Below are 23,924 nucleotides of genomic sequence, written 5' to 3' on the forward strand. Positions count from 1 at the left end.
CCTAGCTGTTTGATAAATGAGCAGACAGGCAAGCAGCCCTTCTTTCTTTTTTTGTATGGATTCAATGAAGCCTGCCTAAAGAACACCACATGCTGTTCCAGCTACTGATCTAACATTCCGCAACATCTCAGCCTTCCAAATTCCCTTTAATTACACATTAATCCCACCCCTCTCTCTTTCATTTTCTGTAGACAGGGTTGGGGGCTCCACAAGGCTGTGGGAAAAAAGGCGGTGTTGAAAAACTACTTTCTGAGGATGATTTTTTTGGGGCTAAGGGACTTTATTTTTTTTTCTTTTCTTTTCTGGTGGCAGTTGTCATTTAGAAAATATCATTCCTCTCCAAAAGTTGACTTTACAGCAGTAGACTCAAAATAAATCTTAACATTAGAGATACTTTTACCGTATTTTATCTTTTGGAACAACATGAACCCATATTACTTTCAAGTCTTTCTAGTGGCGATGAAGTGTTACAATGCACACTGTAAATGCTACTTTATGAACCATATGCCATGGGAGTTCCTGGGATTTAAATAAATCAGCCAATTTCTACATACCAGGGCAGAGGTGATCACGAAAAGAGAAGAATAATGGAGCAGTTGATCAGATGATCCCTCTCTCTTTTCTTTGTTTCTTTTTAAAATCCAGTGCGTTTTAAACAATGAGATATACCTTTCAGAATACAGCTGAAAAGTATGCATCACTGAAAATATTCTTTACCAATAACTTACAAAACAGAAAAGAAAAAAAAAAAAACATAGTCTAGCAAACCTTCAAAAAAATGTCAGACATCTTTGATCTAATGCTGCATGTGTAAAATACGTCTAACATGGCATATTCATGCTTGGGTGCTCATACATATGAGCATGTGTATTTGTGTTTGGAATAAAACAAGTCGAGTGCTAAAAGAACTAGTTGTTCGTATAAATATTTATATTCAGCTACTTTATGTGAATCCCTGTGCAACGATACTGCCCAAAGGCAGTGAGATTTTCCTGAAAGGAGAGAAGCAGCCAGATCAGGCAGGACAAAGTGGAGTACACTGTGTGCTGAAATCAGTGGAAAAAACAGAGGGTCCAGAAGGTTGATTTTTAAGTCATACTTTCATCTTGAAAAGTCACCCTAAAAAATACATCATCATTGTGTTTCGTGTTTAACTTTTAAAGAACAACAGAGAAAATTAGTCAGATTTACAGCTGGGTGGGGAGGGAAGGGAGTTCCTAATTGTCGGACATGAAAATTCAGGTTCAGATCTGAAAAACAAATCGGATCATTTTCCTTTCATCACCGCAGTGAGGTTGCGCAAGCAGACAAATCAAGACCAGACCACGCAGTCTGAACTGTTTTCTGAATGGAGCCCAGTCCCCTTTCTCACAGTGGCGCTGGCTTCTCAACAGAAGCAGCGCTAAAAAGATCTCATGGGTGGTATCCAAGGGAATTTTGGAGTGAACTGGCCTTTTACCGTTGTCCTTCAATGGAACTGAAATTTCATCTCATAGTTCTACAAAGTGACCACAAGTCCAGCTGCCCTATGAGATCCGAGTAAAAGGGTACAAGTTTTACATTTTGCACGTAAAATTCCACCTAAATTATGTGGCAGTATTGACCGTTAGGCATTATTTTACGGTACTTGGCTTTTTGGTTTTGAGACAGATGTACATCAGGAGCTTCATATGCAAATAACTTCTGTCCTTCCTACATTAACCTCAGATATCAATGCTCCTTCAACTTCTTTCTCAGTTACTAAACTTTAGTTGTATACTCGCTCTCTCTTTCCTCTGTACCCTGCTCAAGATCTCATCTTGCCTTCTGCCTATAGAAGATATTGTATGCCTTTCTTGATTTTAAAAAAAATTATGAACTGCCTTGTCCTTTTGCAACCTAACAATTCTTTTTAGTGATTGCCTACAATGTACATAAAAACCAGATAGAAGTCATTACATTATAAAACAACATACCTTTAGTTTATACCTTTTCAGGGGACTGGTATATCCAAATCAACACTTGTTTGACCCTTTTGCAGAAAATCCTGATACATGGTTTTAGGAAGGCCTGTGCAAGTGGAATATAAGGGGATCTTTTTCTTTCAGACAGGTAGTAACTTTCCCTCTCCAAATGTATGGGGCAGATAAAGTAAATGCAGGAAAGAAAAGTCTTCTCTTATCGTTCTCTCACACTGAGATTACAATGCTGGTGGTACAATGTTCAACATATATTGCACAGATCTTGGAGCTAACATGATTTTTAGCCTGTATTTGCTTTTTAAACCTAGCAGTGGTGTCTGAATAAACTTAAATTAAATATCTAATTACTTGTATTTTGGGTCATTTTAAAAATAATGCAATAAAAATTAAATAAGTTACTTAAGCATCCATGCAAAACACAGAAAACTTTATGAGCAACAACTATAAAAATGCACTTTGTCTGTAAAGGTCTGCACGACCTATTAACCTTGGGCATGGCGAATGGCAGGAGCTGCTCTGTTATTTGACAGTAGCTGCAAACGTGCGCTTCTTCATCTTGATTACTGCCAGCTGTGATTTCTGTCACTGCATCTCTCCTCACGTCTCCAGTACTGTGACATTCCAACACAAGCAGACCCAACCCCAGCTTTAAAATAAGGAATGGTCTAGTCTGTCTTAATCCCTGCACTGTGACCCATCGCTCCTCACTGCATTCACTATCAAACTGTGAATTTTATGTTTCACAATCATTCCACCTAAATTATTCTATGATGTGAGATACCAAAATAAATTGGGTGAAAAAAAAACTTAAAAAGCATCTTATGTGTTTGTCTTCATGCAAACAAATAAGGATGTAAGAAATCAAAGAGATCTGGAAACTTCTGCAGTCATATTTTCTTCCCACCCTGTGTCAAAACATTAAATTTTGCTTGAGACAATAGGAAGAGGATGTTAGAAGTCTTTTCCCTGGAATGATTTAAATTGCTACTTTTCAAAAGGCATGTTCATTTTGTTAGTGCATCTGATCTAGAGGGATCTTATTCTTCATGACTCTTGTTCCTTTTTATTTGTAATAATTCCAGTTGTGCTTCTAGAACTTCCCAGACTAATGAAATAAAATCAGATTAGTTTGGAATCCAGAATTTGCACTCTGCCAGAATGAGAAATAGATTTCAGGCTCTGAGGTCTGTAGCACTGGGATGTTCTAGAGAGATTCTACATACAGTGGAATGTAGATAACAATTCTTCATAACAGGGCCTGGCTCTATTTATCTCGACTCAGGTTTCAAGTCTCATAACTAGAGGGCAGGTTTTTCTTTTACCAAGTCAGGTACAGAAGATCTATATTTACTTATCAAATTCTTCTGTAGTGTTTCAAACTTCTTTGCCATGGCAGCAGGAAAGAAACCATTTATGCCAAATATAGCTATACTCCCACGCAGCTATGCTTTCCTTATTCTCACTGCCGTGAAACACAAACAACACTGATATCCTCAGTCTTACATGATAAGTGTAGGATTTTTACGCTCATTCATCTTTGGCCTGGTACTGCTCCAGCTGGGTCATTCTGGGGTTTCCCCATCTGCTTCAGTGCTTTTGAAACTCCTGCCCTGAGACAGCCTTATTATTAACACCTGTGTTAACAGGTACCACTTGGCTCAGAGGTGGCTTGGGACTGGCTTAATACCACATTACCTCAAGGAAAAGGTCAAAAAAGCTTCACCCCAAGAAACATTGACTGATAAGAAATAGCGTAATCAAATTGGCCCACTACAAAATATTGTTCCTGTCCCTCAAATCCACCAAACTATCAAAAAACACCCCAAAAACAACAAAAAACAAAACAAAACAAACAAAACCAACACAACAACAACAAACAACAAACAAACAAAAAAAGGCAAACAAAATAAACCCCAACCAGACAATGGAGAAAAGGTATGACTGTATCAATACCCTTTCTACTTCTTACTCACTTCCTTTCATGGCCCAGGAGAAAAGACTGCAGTGGACATGTCCTGTATTCTTTACCCCAGATCTCTTGTCTGTTTAGATTCAATAACCTTCTCATTTCTTTCCATTCTCTTTCACCATTTTATAGAACAGCTATAGGATAAGGATCTTGTTTCTAGCACTGACACATCTCTACTGATCCTGCAAAGCAAGTCAGAAAAGCCTGCTGACACTTTCCCTAAATGCCTGTGCCCAGTTTTGCCTGCTATGGAGATTAGACTCCATGAGGAACTCCAGCTGAACTGAACCTTTTAGTGAAGCTTCTGAGACCTCTCCTCAAACTCATCTATGCACAACAATATTCTCCTTCAGCAGCTCTTCTGGCCAGATGGAATTCAGCCTAAGGCATGATCAAACAGATTACTGCATCCTAACAAAGCTGCAAACACCAAACGCTTTGACTCAGATGCTTAGCTGAGCTGCAGCCACTTTTGGTGCTGACTTGCTGAAGCCAAGCAGATCTAAAACCCTGCACAACTCCCCCCACTCTGTACTGGTGCCAGCATACTTACTGCCATCACCCAGCATATCTGTGGGAAAAGGCTGAGCGCCAGGATCCCTGCACTCTGGCAGCCCCTGTGCTGTAAGAACAGCCTCTGGGATGTGTTGACAAAGCATGAGGTAAAGCAGCCTAGAGGCTGCTCTACTTCATGCCGAAGACCCAATTAGAAGCCAGATACTTGATGTGGCAAAGCCAGTAAAAGTCCCTTTGCTAGAGGGCAAAGCTTTGGGAAAGGAAAAGTCACTCAGAAGAAACTGAGGTGTTCTTGCTGGTTTTCTTACTCCCCATGCTCAAGGAGAAAAAGGCAATAGTCAGCAATCTGCAATAACACAGAACCAATGGGCAAAGATCTTTCTAGCTACATCGTAGGATCCCCATTCTCCACACCAGTGTGACGGCTTGCTTCTGCAGTGTTGCAGTGTTAACTTGTGTTATTGTGGCCTCCTCAGGGGAGCTTGTCCCAGAAGATGCTGAATTGGGAAGAAAAGTCATACTGGTGTTAATGTCCTTCAGTCAGGAGTCTTAGCTGTTAAAAAGGGATGAAGGAAAACCAGGAACAGTTCAGATAGTGCTGACAGACTGACAGGGTCTTTCAATGCAATAACAGAAATCACATCCTCAGCTTTAGACTGATTTTTTCCCCAGTTCTTCTTTTATATATTGACTAGGAAAAAAAAAAAAAATCTAAGAGAAAACCCATCTCATATGTTGGAATTGTTAACAATAAAGCAAGTGCAGTTTTAATCTATGAGAACAGACCACTAAGAGTGACTTTGGCTTTGCTATGCCAGTTATTATTGAGGCTACTTAGGAGCAAATTGAGAGTAAAGGAAAAAAATATATCTTCATAACTATCTCCTTACGCATAGCCTGCAATTTTCAGATGTGTGCATTTCAATACAAAGACAAATCAGAATGCAATCACATCACAACGTCATTATCAAAGAGGTTTCCCAAAGGCTACTTATCTGTCCTTTTAAAACATTAAATATCTACCGTATGATAGCACGAAACTGTAAAACCTATTTATGCTAATCATGCTTGGAGGAACAGTCCTGCTGGCAAAACTTCTGGGCATAGAGACAGTGCATAGTGATAAAAGGGGATGCTGGCTGGTACAGCGTGTACTTCTCTGGAGCAAAGCAAACTCTGGAAAAAAAATCAACACAGTTTTCTGCTGTTATAACTGCGCCTCGGTCCATTTTTTTGAAATGGTCTGGAAATACTGGTTAAAAATGTAAAAGATCTTTTTTCCCATCAGTATTTCAAATCTATTGTGGACTCTACTCTTCTTTATTTAGTGAAATAAGTTTATTGGAATCTAATTTTCAATTACAGCAAAGCCACTGAGGGAGCAACAAAGAGGCTCTAAAACCTGTATGAGCCTGCATCCATGCTAAACCTCTTTATGCTGCCAGAGTGATGTGAAGGGACCTCAGGCTGGGGGTGAACCACCCTGCAAAGTGTCAGCCTCTTTCGTTTTCCTTTTCAAATATTAATTTATTATTGCTTGTCAAAAGACATGGCAGGAAAGCACCAAAAGAAAAAAGGAAAAACAAAAGAGGAAAATATTTAACCTCCAGGGGGCATATGGTAGTTGTGGGAAGAACGCTACATGAGGATGTAAAAGAGGTTGCACCATGGGAAACTAAGTGTTCTTGAGAGAGATGGCAGGGTCTGGGATGTGACTTAGCACTGCACAGTAAATTTAAAGCAGTGAACTGAGGACGTGGAGGATAAGGGAAATCAGCACAGAGGAGGAGGATCACTTCTTCAAGAAGCTTGATTAAGAAAAGAAGGTTCATACAGGGTCACAAGAGAAACAAGGACAAAAATCAGTGTTGGAAATAAAAATGAAAGGGAAGCTCAGGGACGCAACAATACAGCTCAAGAGCTGGTTGACATGCCACAGCTAGGAGAGAACCCACCCACACAAAATGACTACTGAAGGAGTTGGAAATGCTCAAAACACTCCTGCTTTTTGATTCAGTGAAGTCCCTGATGAAGAATGATTTAGATTTTGCAACTAAGCCCAGTGAGAATGAGTCAGTGCCTTCATCAAATACAATTCTTAGCTCGGTGTATTAATTATCGCTGACATTTTATGTTAACATGTTGCTCAGAAAACAAACAAGACAAAAAAAAACCAACAACAACAAAACACCAGCACCTGCTCAGCCCTCTCTGCTGCAGGCAGTGGCAGAACTTCCACGTGGAAACACCTTAAACTGCTCCCCGAGTCCGCAGGGTCCCAGAGCAGAGCGCAGGGTTTTTGCAGCACAGGGCTGAGGGTCACAAGGTCGCTGTCTTTTTTAAATGACCCCAGCAGCAGGGCTCTCACTCCTTCTGACTGAAGACTAATTCACAGTCTAAACATGTTCACTGTGAGAATGTGAACATTCTCAGCTTTTTCTCATATACAACATTTTAAAGTTAGTAACTCAGCGACGTACCTGCCCTTCCTCACTGTACTTCCCTGCCTTCCCACTGGTTGCATGGAACTTTTTGACTTATTCTGCTTCACTTTTGGGTGAAATCATGATCCCATTGAAGAGAATATGCTTTGCTACCTACAGTAAGAGCAGAAGTTTAACACTGGAGTCTCCAGTTGCTGACGCTGAGCTGTAGCCAGCAAATACAGGGCCCTCCCTGGTCACTGTTTGATTATGGGTAAAAGAGTGTTTGCTCCTGTCTTTTGCAGGGAAAAAAAAGTTCTGCAATGACAGACTAGGTAGCACAGCTATTAGGAGATTGGCAAATGCTAGTATAGACAAAACTGCCTGTAGTTTTCATGTATATTAATTTGGTGAGTAAATCACTAAAATCTTGACTAACATATTGAAGCTACAGCTCACATTGTCAAATAAGAATATATCACATTAATAACCATATTAGCATCTTCCTTATTTTATATGTGGCTTATGAGTATAGGTTGTTTTTTTAAAGGTGTTTATTTACACAGTAATTATTTCCTCTTCTTGTTACTTTTGTTGCTATTAGCCTGGTTTCCTCGGCAAACAGTCAATGACATATCACTGTCTCTGTTAATCTCTTCACACTGCAAAGCAATTTTTGTTTCACTCATCCAATATTACCAAATGCCTGAGGTCCAATCCATGTCCTAGAAGTTTAATAGAAAACAGTGGCTGAAGAATGGGGAGAACACATTGATGTTCATGTTGAGGACAAGAAAGGGAAGAAAGCTCAGGATTTAGCTGAGCCATTTGGCACTGACTGGACAATCATGAGTGTGGGGCAACCAGTTAACATTTCTATTGCTCTGAACCAGCCACCCCATGTTCTGCTTCTTGTCCAGCTGTTGGCATGGAGGGAAGAGACAAACAAATAGACAGACGTGAGGAAGTCTAAAAATAAAGTAGAAGGAAGGTGCAGCAGATATCTGAGAAAACTGAAAGAAGCAAGACTTTGATGTAGTGACTGGGACCTAGAAATAACTGAATGTGCTGCAGGGAAAGATAGAGGAAACATATAAAATTTAGGTAAAGCTGTAGATTTAGGGAATGTGGCAGCTGGTAGGAAACAAGATACATTAGTTCAGCTGTTCATGGACAACTCGTTTGTTCTCCCTGTCACACTCTTGTGGACACATTTGGCTTACATCAGGCTTAAGAAGTACACATGGGCTGAAATGCTGTCTACAAAACCTTAATCTGGACAGATCACTTTCAGGCAAATATCATATGTCTCCAGTGGCATCTTTAAAAGTGAAATCAACACTGTTCTGTTAACTGGGATGTAACTGAGTATGTAACAATACATTCGGATGTTACTCATTACAGATTGTTTTAATGTGTTGAACTCCATGTCTCTTTCTAAAAACTACCAGTCTGTTAAAGAAAAAGCCTAAATGTTTAACATTGCCCACAGAGCTAAAGTTCAAAGATGAATCATAAATTCAATGTGGTCCATTGAAAGGCGAACTGTCTACAATTTCACAGAACAACTAACTCCTTTCTCTGGAGGAGATGACAGCTGCAGGGCTCTTGATGATTCCCAGTGAGGATAAACATGTCTGGGGCCTCTGCTTCAGCAGCTAAGCACAGAAGCCCTCAAACGGCACCTATTTCACTGCACTGCCTCCAAGGCATTTATGCAACACACATTGCCAATATGGTATTTAAGTCACATGATAACAAGCCTGTTGGCTAAAACTTCATCTGTGCACTGCCTGCTCCTAAGGAGAAGGTGACTGCAAGCTACTGGTTGAAGTGGGTGCCTGCCTCACCAATTGTCATGACTGCGAAGCACATTTTCTTAGCAATAACAGATTGGACAGAAACACTGGGGTCTGCTCTGGCATCTGCAGAAGCCTCATCTGCTTCAATCAGTGTTGTCTGAGGTTCCTAGATACACCTGTGCAAAAAGCCACAGTTCCCAGACCCAAAAGTAATGGCCACACAAAGCACTGGTTTAGGATGGTACTATGAGGATTTTGTAGGGGTTCCTCTCCCTAGAAAGGGAAAACAAGATTTGTGCATCAGTGCTTCAGAACACATTGGAATGCTTTGATTTTTGGATGGAAGACACTGTACCTGTCCTGCTAGGTCAAGGTACTCCTACTGATGAACAGGTGTGTGTATGTGGGACAGGGGGAAAAGGGGGATGGAGTAATATACAGGGCAACAAGACCGCTGCACACTGAAATTTGGTTAAATCCCTGGAAAATTTATGTTCTGATTAAATAATTTCAAAATATTTACACCTTACAACTTAAAGAATTTTTTTTTGTAGCAGAAAAAATAGCACTGTGTAAATTTTACCCAAGTTTCAAATATATTAGCCTGCATTAAATCTGTTTCTTGTTCTCTCTATTCCTAATTACACGTTTCCACTATACTTACCACTTGTTAGCCATAATATATACAATGAACTATTACATCCACACTTATGCAGTGTATTTAAAAAGAAACCTAACAGAATCAACTGAGCTATGTAGATCTTTAAGACACAACAAACACAGTAATGTTACAACATGGTACATTTTACTTGCCTTGCAAAGCTGCCTACATGAAGACGCACTGTAGAAAATGACACCTCATTAAATACATTCTTTTCCTTCACCTACTCTTTACACAAGCACTTAGAAACATTTTCTCCTTCTCAGAATACCCAGCACTTCTACAGAATAAATGTTGCAAAAACTAGAAGAGAAAAGCTTACAGGACAATCGGCTTCAGATTCATGCCTGCAAGCATTTCAAAACCAGTGGTAAACTCTGCACTTTTTATTTCACAGCCTACAAGTTTTAAAGACCTGTGACACATTCTAGTGGAAAATTTCAGCTTTAAATTAAAAAATTAAAAATATCCTCCTATTTTTCACTGGGCGATAAACATCACCTGACCAGCAAATCCAAAATAAGAACTTTATGCAACGTCCTAGCCAGTCATTAATGTCTGCTAGTGATGTATAGCACAAAGGCTTTACTGCTTACATCTGGACAAGAAACAGCTGCATCTGTGCTAGGAGTGCATCTCCACTGTGAGTCTGGACTAACTGTAGTGGCCCTTACTAGAGCTGAACTGGAAAGCAGAGGCACAAGGAATCATTGTGCAAAGATAACCTGGCAACCTGTATCTGCTGTGCCACACAAATGCCCTTAGGTCCTTCCTCAGCTTTCACACCAGGAGACGTTGCACTCCAATGTGTGAATTTGTCAGTGTGGACTGATATTCTCAGTTCAGGGATCTCCGTATCATGCTTATAAGAATGGCACAGACAAGCCTCAGAATTAAATGACTGATATTTTACATTTCTATCTAAGAAAAAAATATATTGGGTAAAGCAATGCAGGTCACAATACAGATGTGTTTACACTTGTATTCAACTTCCAAGCTGCCAATGTTGTATACCATGTCACTGTCAGCAAGGCTGGACAGTGAAGTCATAATACATACATTTAGTGTATTCTGGAGCTTAGTCATGATCAGAAATTATCTCAACTTTCTAAATACTTAAAATCTCAGCCTTTGCCCAAAAAATTGAACACATAAGACTTTCTGGTCATATAGCTCTATCTCCAATGGTAAATGATTATTTAGTTTTTTTTCAATAATCCAGATTCACCTGAACTGGGTGAGGGCTCAAGGCATCAAACTGTTGTTTGGACTCACCTTCCCAAAGCTGGCGGCATTAACAGGTTGCGTGTCATTTTTCTCACAGAAGTCCAAGTAATGCATGTAGAGAGCGCTTCGAGGAATACAGACACCTTCTGCAATCTCATAGTTCTCCTCCAGCCTTAAAAATCAAATATCAGAGAGAACTGCAAGTATGTTGGATGTCCTCTGTGGTAAACAGTGTGCAAAGCTACTTCTTTAAAATTAAACATTCTGGCTATGACTTGTCAATTCAATTTTCTCTGTTTTGTTCCTCAGTGCTCCTTGCAATTCACTTCCATACTGCTTACTTGCTTCATTTCATTTGTGCTTGCTGTTCAAAACATAGGCTGTGAGTTCTCAGGCGAGTAGAGATTAGCACAAAGAGATATTGGTCTTTGACCACACTCCAAAGTGCTATTTTTAGGAAAAAAATATGCTAGTAATCTCTTGTACCCTAAAAACATCCTGCAGTAAACAAATATATATACAACTATGAAATAATATTCACTGAGGTGAAGCATTCTCTCATTCTTTACAGAACAAGCCACCTTTGGTTCATGACACATTTTTCATTCCTGGCCAGCTGCAAAATTCCTTACCTTGAGGAAGCAGATGCGGCTAAAGCAAGTTATTTGCAAGTCCTGAAGAGTGCACACTGTATCATATCTGTATAATGTTTTCTTGTTATTTTTGATGGACAAAGTGAAAAAAAAGAGTCCGTGATCCGAACTCAATGCCAAATAAAATTGTGACATAACATCCTCCTCTGCCTTGAAGAAACTATTATCATTCATTTACACAGGCAAACACACAACTATAAAATTTTAAATTATGCATCAAATACATGAATAGGCATATGCTTCACCTTTAAAATTTGAAACTGGGCTCATTATAAATTTATATGTTAGAAGAATCATTCCTTTGAAATGACATTTTTATGATTGCTTGTCCAACAATGTTCAAGAGGTATTTACATATACACTTAACTTGAAACCATAATTAATCTTGTCATCAGTGGTGTTACTCGTATGCTTATAGTTACATGTGTGCTTGTCTGCCTTGCTGGCTAAGAGAAGAAAGTGGGTGCAACTTCCTCTTAAACATATTAGAAAATCAATACATATTCTCAGAAAACTCGGATTTTACTGTAAATAACTCCCTGTAATTTGATAGTTGTAGAACACCTTCCAAATACCTAGTTTTGCTCCTTCATTGCCTTTTTCAGGACCTACCTACCTTCCATTTCAGTTATCGTAATCATTTGCGACTGCAAACTATTTTAATAAGATATCCGGCTGGATGAATGGAATCAGTTTGTATGGGCAACATCTATTCTTCCTTGGTTTCTACAGAAATATCATCACGGCATCTTTCCTCAAATTCATAGCGCTTTAACAAAACCTCCTTTCAAAACCTGGAGAGTTCGTTTGTATACTATAGCTGCTAATTGGAATGTCAGCTTCCGTGACCAAGACAGGACAGAAAGAAAAGCAGTTAATTATTTCTGTTCATATCTGATGAATTTTTCTCTTTTTCTCCTCTCTTTCACAGAGAGTCATTAGTCTGACACCGAACAATGCTCCATTATACCTGAACTTTTTTTTTTAATGATCAAAACCCCATCTTGCTCCACTTCTTTTATTTTCCTGTCTTTTATTTAACAACTTTATCATATTTTGAATTCAGCTTCATCCTACAGTATTGTGGAAAGATAATGAACTCAATCTTCTACCTAACAAATCATTATCAGAAATAATATATATATAACATTTTAAATGTCCTAATAAAGCCATGTGAAATCCAGTAGTTCACAATGAGACCTTTTGTGCCACTACAGTATAGCAATAAAACACCTAATCCTTCCACAGGAATGACGGTTTTATCTGTCCCTATTACTATTTCCCTCTTTGTACACTTATATACTCCTGGATTAAATGAGATTATTCTATAGCAGAACGAGGTCTGTAGTGTTGTTATAGATTTGAAGGCAACAGAACAACTGTCATGTTACCATTGCTAATCACATAAAGGATTCTAGAACAGATTAATTTTGATGCATTATAACAATTTCTGAGAAACTATTAATCTGGGGAGAATGTTTCCTAGCAATGATCTACCTTCCCTTTTTTTACTACTTTTTACAATGCTGTAGAAAATAGTTTTGTTTATTTTAGTTTCACAATACTGTTATTATTTGGAGCACCTACACTGCAAGCCACCAAACTGCATGGAATTAGGCTGTCTGAGCTTTGAATAATTCTATGTTTGGAGAAGCAGGCACACACACCCCCCAAACTGAGTTAAAACCAGGTTTCACACAATTTGGTCAGCCAGTTCACCACTGAAATAATCACCAATGTTTTAGAGCCAGGTGTTTAGCAAGCTATAGTTTTACAGGTGATAATGAACACAGGAACAGGGGATAAGCACAGGATGCAAAGTATTGGTGTATTCGTGCCTTAACAGTTACATTCAAGCTCACATAGTTTCCCCAATTATGACATATTGGGCAGTACTACTACATTTGCTATGTGTTTCATTTCATTTTGTGTCATCAACAAACCAAAACAAAAACATGTTTCCAGGAAAAGGTTATTTAGCCAGGTTGACAGTCATCTAGACTTTTCCTGACATCTTCAGCTATTTCTTCCTCCTCCTCCTCCTCATTTGTAGTGTTTAATGTACTTTGCCTTTGGAGAAGCAGAGGCATTAAGGATAGATCCCCATGGGATAGATGTTGTTCACTATTTTTAGCAAGATGCCAGACAAGGAATAACTAATAAAGTTGATGGCAAAATGAACCATGTGACAAAATTTACTTATCTCCCTTATGTCTCATTTTGCTTTCCCTAATAGTTTTTTCCTCTTCTTTTTCCTTTTTACTGACATTTCCTCTGTTTCTATTCTCCAACACCCTGTTGCCTTCATTAGCTGTCAATGATAGTAGCATCTAACAGTAAAAACGTGACCAGCTTTAACTTGGCAGACACTAGACACTGCAGACAATTGTGGTGCTTCCATTTACCAGCACAAGACAAGTTTGGTTCTGTGTCCTGAAATCTGGTCAATAATTTACCCCATCACTTCCACCTCCTGAAACTGGCCCAGAGATTCCTGTAAGAGGGTAGGACACATGCTTAGCCAAGGCATATTCAGGTAAACTTAGTCTTTTTCGCCTGTGCGAAAACTTGGATCAGGCAAAACTGTCAAACACTTAAAGCTAAATCTACAGGAATTGCTCAGTGCAACATTTGTGCAGTGCTGACCACAATATTTTACCAACCCAGAGGCTGGTAGGTGTTATCGCAGCAAAAATTACCTGATGCTGCTGTGACTGGCTCTCCAGAAGAGTGAAAACTCAATATCTTTACTCAAAGCAAGCTCTCTACTTTAGCAATTTGACAACAACTTTTGAGCTTGTAGTTTTATTTAGTATATCAAACCCAGTAGTACAGTTTATCTGGGACATACCAATTCAAAGCTGCAGTACATGGGTTGAAAAGCATCTGGAAACCACCATAAAACTGTTCTATGGTATGGTTACAAAGCTGGGAAACTTTCACTTGCAGGTCTATTAATAAATGAGCCAATTGTATAATTCAGTTTAACATCAGCTAAGTAAATTAAACTTGAAAACTTCATTGCTTTCAGTTCCCTCATGTATTTTTGTGTGGAAAATGGAATGGAGGAAATTGCAGATGATCCGAAAGACTCGAAGGGGAGAATGTCTGACCTACCTAAACGTTTCAGAAACATGACACAGCAGGCAGGTAGTGAGCCAGTATACTAGCAAGGGGCAAGGAAAATAACGTGAGCAGCCTTTTCAGAATCAAAATTCTAGGATTCTCTTGCAAACACTGCTGAATGAGCATTAGCATGCACACTGTATTCCAGCAGGGCTCAATATCCCTGGAGTTTAGGGATTTACCAACCTTTATGACCAAGGAAGCTTGAAAGTATTTGGCAGAAGACTGTTTACAGTATTTGCATGTTTTCTGTTGGGAACAGTATCGTTGGCATGTTCTAATTAACTCTGCCTTCTCAGCTACTATGTTATTTGCTTCTCTGGAAAAGACTCTTAACAGACTGTACTGCAAAACAAACACTGTTCTAAATTTGGGACTGGTAACCCCTACCTCCTATTTTATTTTAGTTAGATAGTTATTTGTTATCCAGTTTGAAGTGTGTTGAAGTTGTATGGGTAAATAATGGAAAAGAATAAAATACCTCTGTGACATTTCACTATTATTTTAATAATTTTCTCTTGATCTGTAGACATCCCCTTTATTCACTTTTCTTGAACTTCTGAAAAACAGTCCTTTAGCGATACAAATAGTTACAAAGAAGCAATAATTCAAAAGTAAATGCCTTTATTTATATTTGCCCGTCTCATTATTTGCACTGGAATTTTCTGCAAGTTTCTTCAAGGCAGAACACTGAATACTTGCAACAACCTATTCTAAATCAACCCACAGGTGTGAGGTTTTTGAAATCTAAAATTTAAATTATCGGATTTAAAAAAGAAATACGGATAAAATAATCCAAATATCTTTATGCGTATTTCACAGAATTACAGAATTTTACAGAGTGAAATTTACTGAATTAATTATTCTTTGCTGTTTGTTCAATTAGATCTCCCAAGAGACTGACGGAAGAAGAAAAATAATTTTGCTAACATCTTGCTAAAAACCCCACATTTTTTGCCAACAATCTGATCTTTTCATCCAGGAAACTATGACAAGTACTTCAAGGTGAACTAAAGGCCTTTCTTTAACAGACTTAAAACAAGCTAAGGGGCATGCATTTTCAGACAAACATGCTCCCAGGCTTCTCTGTAACAGAGCTCTGTTCTGCCAGATACAAGGAACTCCCTGAAAGATGCTTGATTACTTACAATGTTAAGAAAGCTAAATCAGAATAAAAGTCTAAATTAAGAGAAAAGTCAACAAAAGTCTAAGAGATAACCTATACAACGGGATGTCAGAAGCATAAGTGACATCACAGAACATGCAGCCTAAAATACTGCTGTAAACCATAGCGAACAGCACTTGTTCATTTTTCATAGCACAGTAAACTAACAAACCTTCCTCTCCCCATCTTCTCTCTCTTCCTAATCACTCTTCCTTTTTCCCCCTCACTTAATTTGCAAGGGATTTTGGGAAATGAATCAAACCACAAACTCACTCTCTTCTTTTGTTGTCTTCTACGTTAAATTACAGAGATCTGATTCAGTAAAACAGTAAATGTGGGCTTCACAAGACACTGAAACAAATGTGAGTCTTGAAAAAAAATTCTTAGTACTAGTTTTCTTTATGTAATAAATATAACAATGATGACAAACCACAAATCACCAGCTGGCAAGGTGGCAAACAAATATGCCAAGTAGATCTTCTAAACTCTAAACCTCTATCAGAGGTTTCCTATGTTCAACCAAATCCCATAAGAGTAAGACATTTGTTGAGAAATGCTGTACAGGATACTAATGAGCAGATTAAACACATACAGTGAAAGTATATTTTGAACTGTATAAGATGTCCAAGTTGTCTATTCTCTTCAGCTGAAAAAGGTATAAGAAAAAACACTAACAGGGTTTCTTGATTTTTTAAAAAAGGCATCTTACCATTGCAGTGTAGCTGGAGTTGAATGTGGTTTCGATGCTCTATTATTTTCTTTTTCCTCATCTGTTAAGAAACAAAAATTACTATGTAATTTCAGTGGGAATTGCTCAGGCATTTATGAATTGCTAAGGAATTATCTGATTTTTAAAAAGTTCTAAAGTGCCAAGGCTTTCTCAAAATATATTGACTCAATTGTGGGAATGTAAATAATGTTGTTCTCTAAGTTAGCATCTGTAGATACTGCTTAAGGCAATAAACCTTGCAAACATCACTGATAGCAGGAGCAGGGTGGAGCATAGGGATAATGACATTGGAAAGGATAAATTTATTTGAAAAAGAAGTGCAAGTCTTAGACCTCTAGCAGCATGTCAGAACATAAAAATCCTTTCACCTGCTTTAAGGGAACAGTTGCCTTACCCAAGTTTTATATTAGATGAGGCATTATACATAATTAATCCACGGTTGTGATCCTAACATACAATATGAACTGGAAGTTTATAAATTTACAAAGATTAATTATGAACAAGAAAAACTGAAATTTAAAACATTCTATAATATACTTTCTTCCCTTTCAGATATTTTTTATGATAGTATTCCTCATTAACTGTTTCCAAGGTAATTCTCTGATTTGCCAACTTTCCAAAAATTAAAATAAAAGATGAATAAAGAAGATAATAAAAATAAAACTCCTAAAATATTGGATTATTCCTAGTTCACATTAGCTCTTCTGAAACAATTTTAACATATGTACGGAATAATTCCTACTAAATTGTCATTTGTGAAGGATATAAAACATTCATAGGTGAAAGATGGAGTGAAGCACAATCAGCATCTCCAGAAGGGTTTTCTCTGGGACACATTGTTTTATCAAACGCGGTTTGATATTTTAACAGCTTTGTCCCTGATTAAAGCATTAGGTGTAGAAGGCTTTGATACCTAAAAAACCCAAGGTAAATCACTGCGCCTGTACACCTTGCTTGAAGTTCCATTTCTTCATACAATTAACTTTACGAAGTTATTTAAGTGAGCCTTTGGGATGCTGAATCCTAAGGGAGCTGCGTTATCACCTCTGAGCCTCACACCCCGTTGGGAGGCCCTTTGTGCAGTCCCAAGAGTCGACATGCACAAACAAAACCCCACTTTGGAAAACATCATCTTCAGCCCTCACGCCACAATATTTCTTCTGTTACATACAGGGCAAGCTGTTTTTACCGAGCACCCTTTAGCCTGTGAGGCTGGTCCCCCAAATGTCAGGGAAATCCAGATTCACAGTTACCCGCAGACACTGCCAGCAGCCCCTCTTCTGCATCTGCATGACAATGGCCCTCTAATTATTGGACCGCACACTCCGGCCCTGCCTTTCAGGGGCCCACTTTTATTCAGTGCATAGCACCAACATACACATTTCAAATCACTTTTAAATTGTGTTTTTCACTTGTTTTTCCTAAACAAATGGTCGGCACGCAACAAACCTTAGGCACACGGGGCCTGAATGCTGAGTGGCCATGGCTCTTGCAGGCCGATGGCGCTTGACAACAGGACAAGCGCCTTCTCCATAGCAGGAGGCAGAGCCGTGCAGCACGGATTCAAACCGCTGGGTGGATTAAATAGCCAGAGCCCCCTTCTCTCACAACAATGACTGTTTTTCCCTTCTTACCCTTGACAGCACAGGCACCCTAAGAAGAGTTTGCATGGCTTCAGCTTTCCCTGAGAAGGAGCTTGGGGAGAAGGGGGAAGACATGTCTGCCCCTGAGTTTCACTGTTTATCGAGGCAACAGGGGACAAAAGAGCCTGGCTTGGAGGGCAAATGAGCCATAGCAGTTGGACTCAATGATCCTTGTGGGTCCCTTCCAACTCAGGACATTCTATGATTACATGATTCTATAGTGTGGAGGGTCCCACAGTTGCCATGGAGGGGCAAAAGGCAGGTCGCCTGACCAGAGCCCAGTCCAGTCCTGCATCCTGCTGCGTCTCCCCAGCCAGGGAAAGAATAGACAGCAGGGCTGGGAGGGACACACAGGAGTTATGGCATCTCCCCAGGCTTGGGGCAGGGAGACTGCTGCAGTTCCCTTCACCTACAGGCAGCCCTGTGGGTGCCCAAGAGGCAGAGACCTCCCAGCCTTTCCCAAATTAAAAGTGAAAGAGCATGAGCAATTCATCTCAGCAGAGTGTTGTGAGAGGCGAAGTACTGATTAGCAGGGGGCCTTTCCCCTCCTTAAGAAAATTATGGCTGGCAGTCATGGGGGTACACAAGTTGTACCAACATGACATGAGCCAGCAATGTGCACTTGCAGCCCAGAAGGTAAATCATATCTTGGGCTGTATCAAAAGCAGCATGGCCAGCAGGTCGAGGGAGGTGATTCTGCCCCTCTGCTCCGCTCTGGTGAGACCCCACCTGGAGTCCTGTGTCCAGCTCTGGAGTCCTCAGCACAGGAAAGACATGGGCCTGTTGGAGAGGGGCCAGAGGAGCCACAGAAATGATCAGAGGGCTGGAACAGCTCTGCTGTGAGGACAGGCTGAGAGAGTTGGGGGTGTTCAGCCTGGAGAAGAGAAGGGTCCGGGGAGACCTTATTGTGGCCTTTCAGTACTTGAAAGGGGCAGACATTGTAGAAGGGCATGTTATAACAGGACAAGGGGTAATGGTTTTAAACTAAAGGAGGGAAGATTCAGGCCAGATATGAGGAAGACATGTTTTACACTGAGGGTGGTGAAACACTGGCCCAGGTTGCCCAGAGAGGTGGTAGATGCCCCAGCCCTGGAGACATTCAAGGCCAGGCTGGATGGGGCTCTGAGCAACCTGATGTGGTTGAAGATGTCCTTGCTCATTGCAGGGGGTTGGACTAGATGACCTTTGAAGGTCCCTTCCAACCCAAACTATTCTGTGATTCTAACAGAGACCCATTTCACAGGGCAGGGCAGAGCCTTTCTACAGACTGGAGAGATTCAGGTCTTTGCTGTTGCAAGGAAGGAGACATTGCAGCAAGGTACAACCACCAGAGCTGCTGCCTTTAGGTATCAGCAGCATGTGGGGGGCCCCAGACATCCTCCTGTCCCCCACTGTCACTGTCTTCTTGTTCAAATTAAGGTTATCAAGGTAATCCATTTTCTTAATTAGTATTTTCTATGTCAGTGCCAAAGCATATCACCCACTGGTGAGTTTCAGCCTCACTGGAAATTGCTAGCCTGTTTCCCCAAAAATAAAACCTACCCCAAAAATAAGCCCTAACGTGATTTTTTGAGGATGCTCAAAATATAAGCCCTACTCTAAAAATAAGCCCTAGTTATAGTTCATTTTTTAAAAAGTCAATTTAGATAGTGTCCAGGCAGCAATACATGTAAAAAAGTAAGCACAAATTTTATAAGACCCTGTCTTATTTTGGGGGAAACAGGGTAAGGAGATGCAAATTGGAAAGGCTGAAAGCCACTGATCTAAATAACCCCTCCTCTAACTAAGGTTCAGAAATCTTAAACCTCTGCCTGTGAAACCAAGAGGTACTACTCCACCCTCTCTGGAATAAACACTTTTATTATCTTTCTTGATTTAAGGGGAGTAGTATTTAAAGGTGTGTTGTTGGTTAGCACAGGTGAGAGCCATCTAGACTTAGTTTTCCCCTGGATATGGCCACTCTATCAGACATCAAGCCACTATGTAAATTATACAGTATTAGAGTCTCTACAACCCTTTCATCCCTCCCCCAGCTGTTTTTCACTCACATTAAGAGTGAGCAACTGTGAGCAGGTGCTTTACCTAACCTGCCCTCAGACACACTACAAGCCAGCCATACTCCGCTCCTCTCATTTAAGGATTTGTTTTAGCAACACAAACAACAAGATCATAAACTGAAATTTATATCTCCCTCCTCAGGTATGTCTGCTTCCTGGGGTACCTTCTTCAAGACTCTTCAGCATCATCTAACTGTCCCTTAAAACCAAGAAGGAGAATGACAGACTTTGAATTTATTTTTAAAAATTCTTTAAGCACCATTTTCCTTCAAAGTATTACCCATTGAACAATTGGATTTTCAACAAAACATTTTTTCACACAGTTAGCAGGTCTCCCCCAAAAATCAATTCTCTATACAAGAGAACATTTTTTTTTTTTTTTTTTTCCAATGAACTAGCTGTCAGCCAAAATGTTTCTCATTTTCACCAGGTGTTTGCTAAAATATTTATTTTCAGAAAACTTTGACCCTTTTGGTTAAATAGATGGAAAGAATTACACATAGCATAGGAATGAGGGGGACCAATTAATACAAACTTTCAGTATTACACATACAAGCACTTTATTCTACCTTGTGTAGTTTAACAACGCAATTTCATCAGGTAACGGACTAGCAGAAAATAATAAATAACCATATTCCTTATATTTTAGTTGGTAGCAGCACATTCAGTAACTCCCCTAATGAGCTCAGAATGTTTTTTGTAACTCTTGACTCAGATCTGATCCCAGATCTGTTTGTACAGCACAAAATAAATGAGGAATGCTGTTTTCCCATACTTTTTGGCCTGCCATTTTATCAGTCCCCATCAGAACAATGCTGTAGATTAAAATTAACCCATACCTTTTAAGATTCAATACTTTTAAAATCCAACATATTTTGTAAAGAAAGAAAATAAAGACCCTGAGAAGAAGCCTTGCTTCAAGGCACCACCAAGGAATAGAGTTGAAAATTCTTCCATGACAAATGCAAAAGGACTTGAAGTCACAAGGATAAACCCTGCTCCTGATGCACAGCTGCAGGTGGAGAAAACCACTTGCTAGGTGGGAGCAGATCTCACTCCACCGCCAGCAGGAGGACTACCAGCATTCCAAGGAAAGGTATCTTCAAGGTACTTGGTTAGGTGGGAAACCTGGTATTTATCCCAAGCTGAAAGCAGGTAATAACTTAGTTGCAAGTAAAACTCTCAGCATGGAAGAGGCCTTTAAAGAAATTCAAAACTGGGATCATCAATGTGCTAGAAAAAACAGTATTTATTGGGTCACAGAGAATCTTTTTCTTCCCAAACTCCATTGAAGCTGCTTTGCTAGCAGCTGCATCTTTCTCCTTTCAAAACTCTATTACAAAGCCACTTTAATAGAACTCTGTTTGTAACTTCTTCACATTTGTGGCTCTCCCTGAACTCTCAGTAGTATCCTCTAACTTCTGCTGTCTGCCTTTAGGTCCAGCTCAAAGGAATTCTTGCTTCTTGGAGCAAGACATGGAGACAATAGGAGCTACGCTCGGCACCTCTTTAAGCACGCTGCCTTAAACACAGTAAGCAGAACAAACCCAAGTGAAGACTCTGTATTAGTATACTTTTTTCTAAAATGTTGATGTTACTCTGCTTGTCAGAACTAAAGTGGAGTTAAAGCTCTGCTTTCCACTGTGAGTAGAGGGTTCTGTACTTCCCAATGCTACCTGCATGTGTGTCAAAACCATTAAAGATACAACATTATTAGTAGCTTTATATGGATAAATTCCTTCCCTTAGTCCAGGTAACTCCACACCTTTCAGAGGAATAGCCTCTTCCTCTGCAGCCCTTGCAGTCTAGGTTCTGACTGTTCTCAAAAGTGATTATCCCTTAGCTAAAATTAAGCAATAGTGGGAAGCTTCCCTGTTTCTTACTTACACGCAGCCATAAATAAGATAGAGGCTCATTAGGATGTACTCCATGCTTTTAAAATAAAGAAATATGGGAGCATAGTTCCAATTGAGTAGGTACAATTAAAAAAGAAAGAATTTTCTCCGAGGAAAATTTCAACAAAATCAAGTAGCTCTTTTTTAAACTACTTTTTTTTTTTTTTTTTTTTTAATTTAATTGAAGAATAAGAGGCTTAGTTAAAGAAACAAGCCACCATTGTACTATTGGATAAATCTTCCATTTCATTTTCCAGTTTGAACATAGATTTTGAACACTGCTTTTGAAGTGCAAAAACCAGTCTGAATTAGCCCATATCTTTTATTTTATCTCACAGGAACTATATACACCTTTACACTTCTAAATATACAGGAAAATTTGGACAAGCAACCCTTCCAGTTCATCATGTACTGTCATGACTCCTTTCTTACAGAACTCACGTAGAAACTTTAATAATCCTTGAATTGTGTTCTTCCAGATCCCTATTTCAATTTGGAGAATATGGCTTAATGCACAATACACAGAAAATGTTGTGAGTTTGAGTTTTTTAATTATTAGATATGAAGTTGTACCGTTCCCTTTTCCTGTGAATCTTTTAAATAACATGTAGAGTGTGGAAATGGTGGAAGGAAAAAAATGTTTTAAAAAAAAAATCGAAAGTGAAATAATATTTAAGAATTTTTATATTAGAGTATAAAAGTTGTGTTTTGTGAGAGGTCATATGAGGTTCCAAGAGGATAAGAAGTGCCCCAAGAAGCAGTGAGACCATGGGAATCCACAGCTCTGAGTCATTGCTTCCCTTCACATGTAATGCAGGCTCAAGAGGCCTGGAGGTATCTGGACAAGAACAGAAGATTGCCAAGGACCCCTACATCCTGAAGTATGGTTCTGTAGCATACTCCAAGTGTAGGAAAGGAGACCAGCAAAACTATTACTATTGTCCTAAGAACCTATTAATCTAAAAACATCCAGGAAGAAACAGTCACAAGACCAAGCATGATACTGAGTAAGAACATCATCAGTTCACAGTGCAAATTCTCATTGTTGTCACTAGCTGCAGGGCCAAAAAAAAAACCAACAACACACAGAAACAACATACATACACACAAAAAAATACAACAACAAAAAAACCACCCCACAACCTGACACCGAAGCCACATTTTCTCTAGTAGAGTCCAGCCAACAGCTACTTAATGTATTTAGAGACAGAAACTAAGCAGTTAAGAGAAAGAAGGATAATGCCTTCTTTTGGCTGCAGGTGAAAACTGGAGCTCCACTGACAACAGCAATTTGACCACCGTTCTGAGGAATACAAGTAGGGTTACGTGGGTCTTTCAAAACATTTTGCCTCTTGGTGTTGGCAAATGTATGACAGAGGCTGGATAAAGAGTGACATGATGGCTTTTGAAATTTCTTAATTGGTGTATGAGCACTGTTAGAGAAATGTTAGAAAACTCAAGAGCTGGAAAGGAGCACATAATACAATGATTTCTAAGATGAAACTTCTGGTTTGTTCCAGATTTCGCAGATTATTGGTCTTCTTGCTGCTGGGCAAGTGACTTCTTCCTCTTTCCTACTCCTTCATCTTCATTCACCCTTTCCCCTCATCCCCAAAGCCAAGGATGACTTTTCAGGTGGATTAGTTCTCTTATCTGCACTGCAAAAATGCTGCTATCAGTGCAAAGGAAGCATCTGGGAGTACTGACTATTAAGAAGGAAGCCAGATGAAATCAACTCGCATTCCCATTTCCATTATATAGTGTGACAATATCTTCTGCACACAAATTGTGGCAGAAAATTTATATATTTATTTTATCAGCTCTATGTTTGCTGCCTTTCACTATCACTGCTTGTCCCTTAATTCCAGCACCAGAAAACAGAATGAACAGCCATCTGATCTTCTCAATGCCATTGTCTGAATTATCTGTTCTTGCTAACACACAGAGGTCCACTTCTTACTGTCCCTGGGTATGTGGGAGATTTCTCATGCTCGCTTTCTGACTGAAAACTACAGCTAGTTTTGCTACAACCTGTTTAGGGTGACAGACCTAAAACAGAACATAGAAGGAGATTTATAATTGTGACATTATAACCT

At 39.4% G+C, this 23,924-nt stretch overlaps 1 protein-coding gene across 1 annotated transcript in view; it reads right to left on the minus strand.

The window, feature by feature from the left end:
* The window catches only part of RFX4 (regulatory factor X4), a gene marked incomplete at both ends in the record, with an annotated part of 92,318 nt that overhangs the window by 47,892 nt on the left and 20,502 nt on the right, over positions 1 to 23,924 (minus strand). The window contains 2 exons of the mRNA XM_080349205.1: positions 10,608 to 10,731; positions 16,213 to 16,273. Of these exons, the coding sequence (XP_080205331.1) occupies positions 10,608 to 10,731; positions 16,213 to 16,273 (185 nt within the window). The remainder of the gene's footprint in view (positions 1 to 10,607; positions 10,732 to 16,212; positions 16,274 to 23,924) is intronic.

The sequence above is a fragment of the Nesoenas mayeri genome (assembly GCF_963082525.1).
Source record: "Nesoenas mayeri genome assembly, chromosome: 1".
In the NCBI taxonomy this organism is placed as follows: Eukaryota; Metazoa; Chordata; class Aves; order Columbiformes; family Columbidae; genus Nesoenas; species Nesoenas mayeri.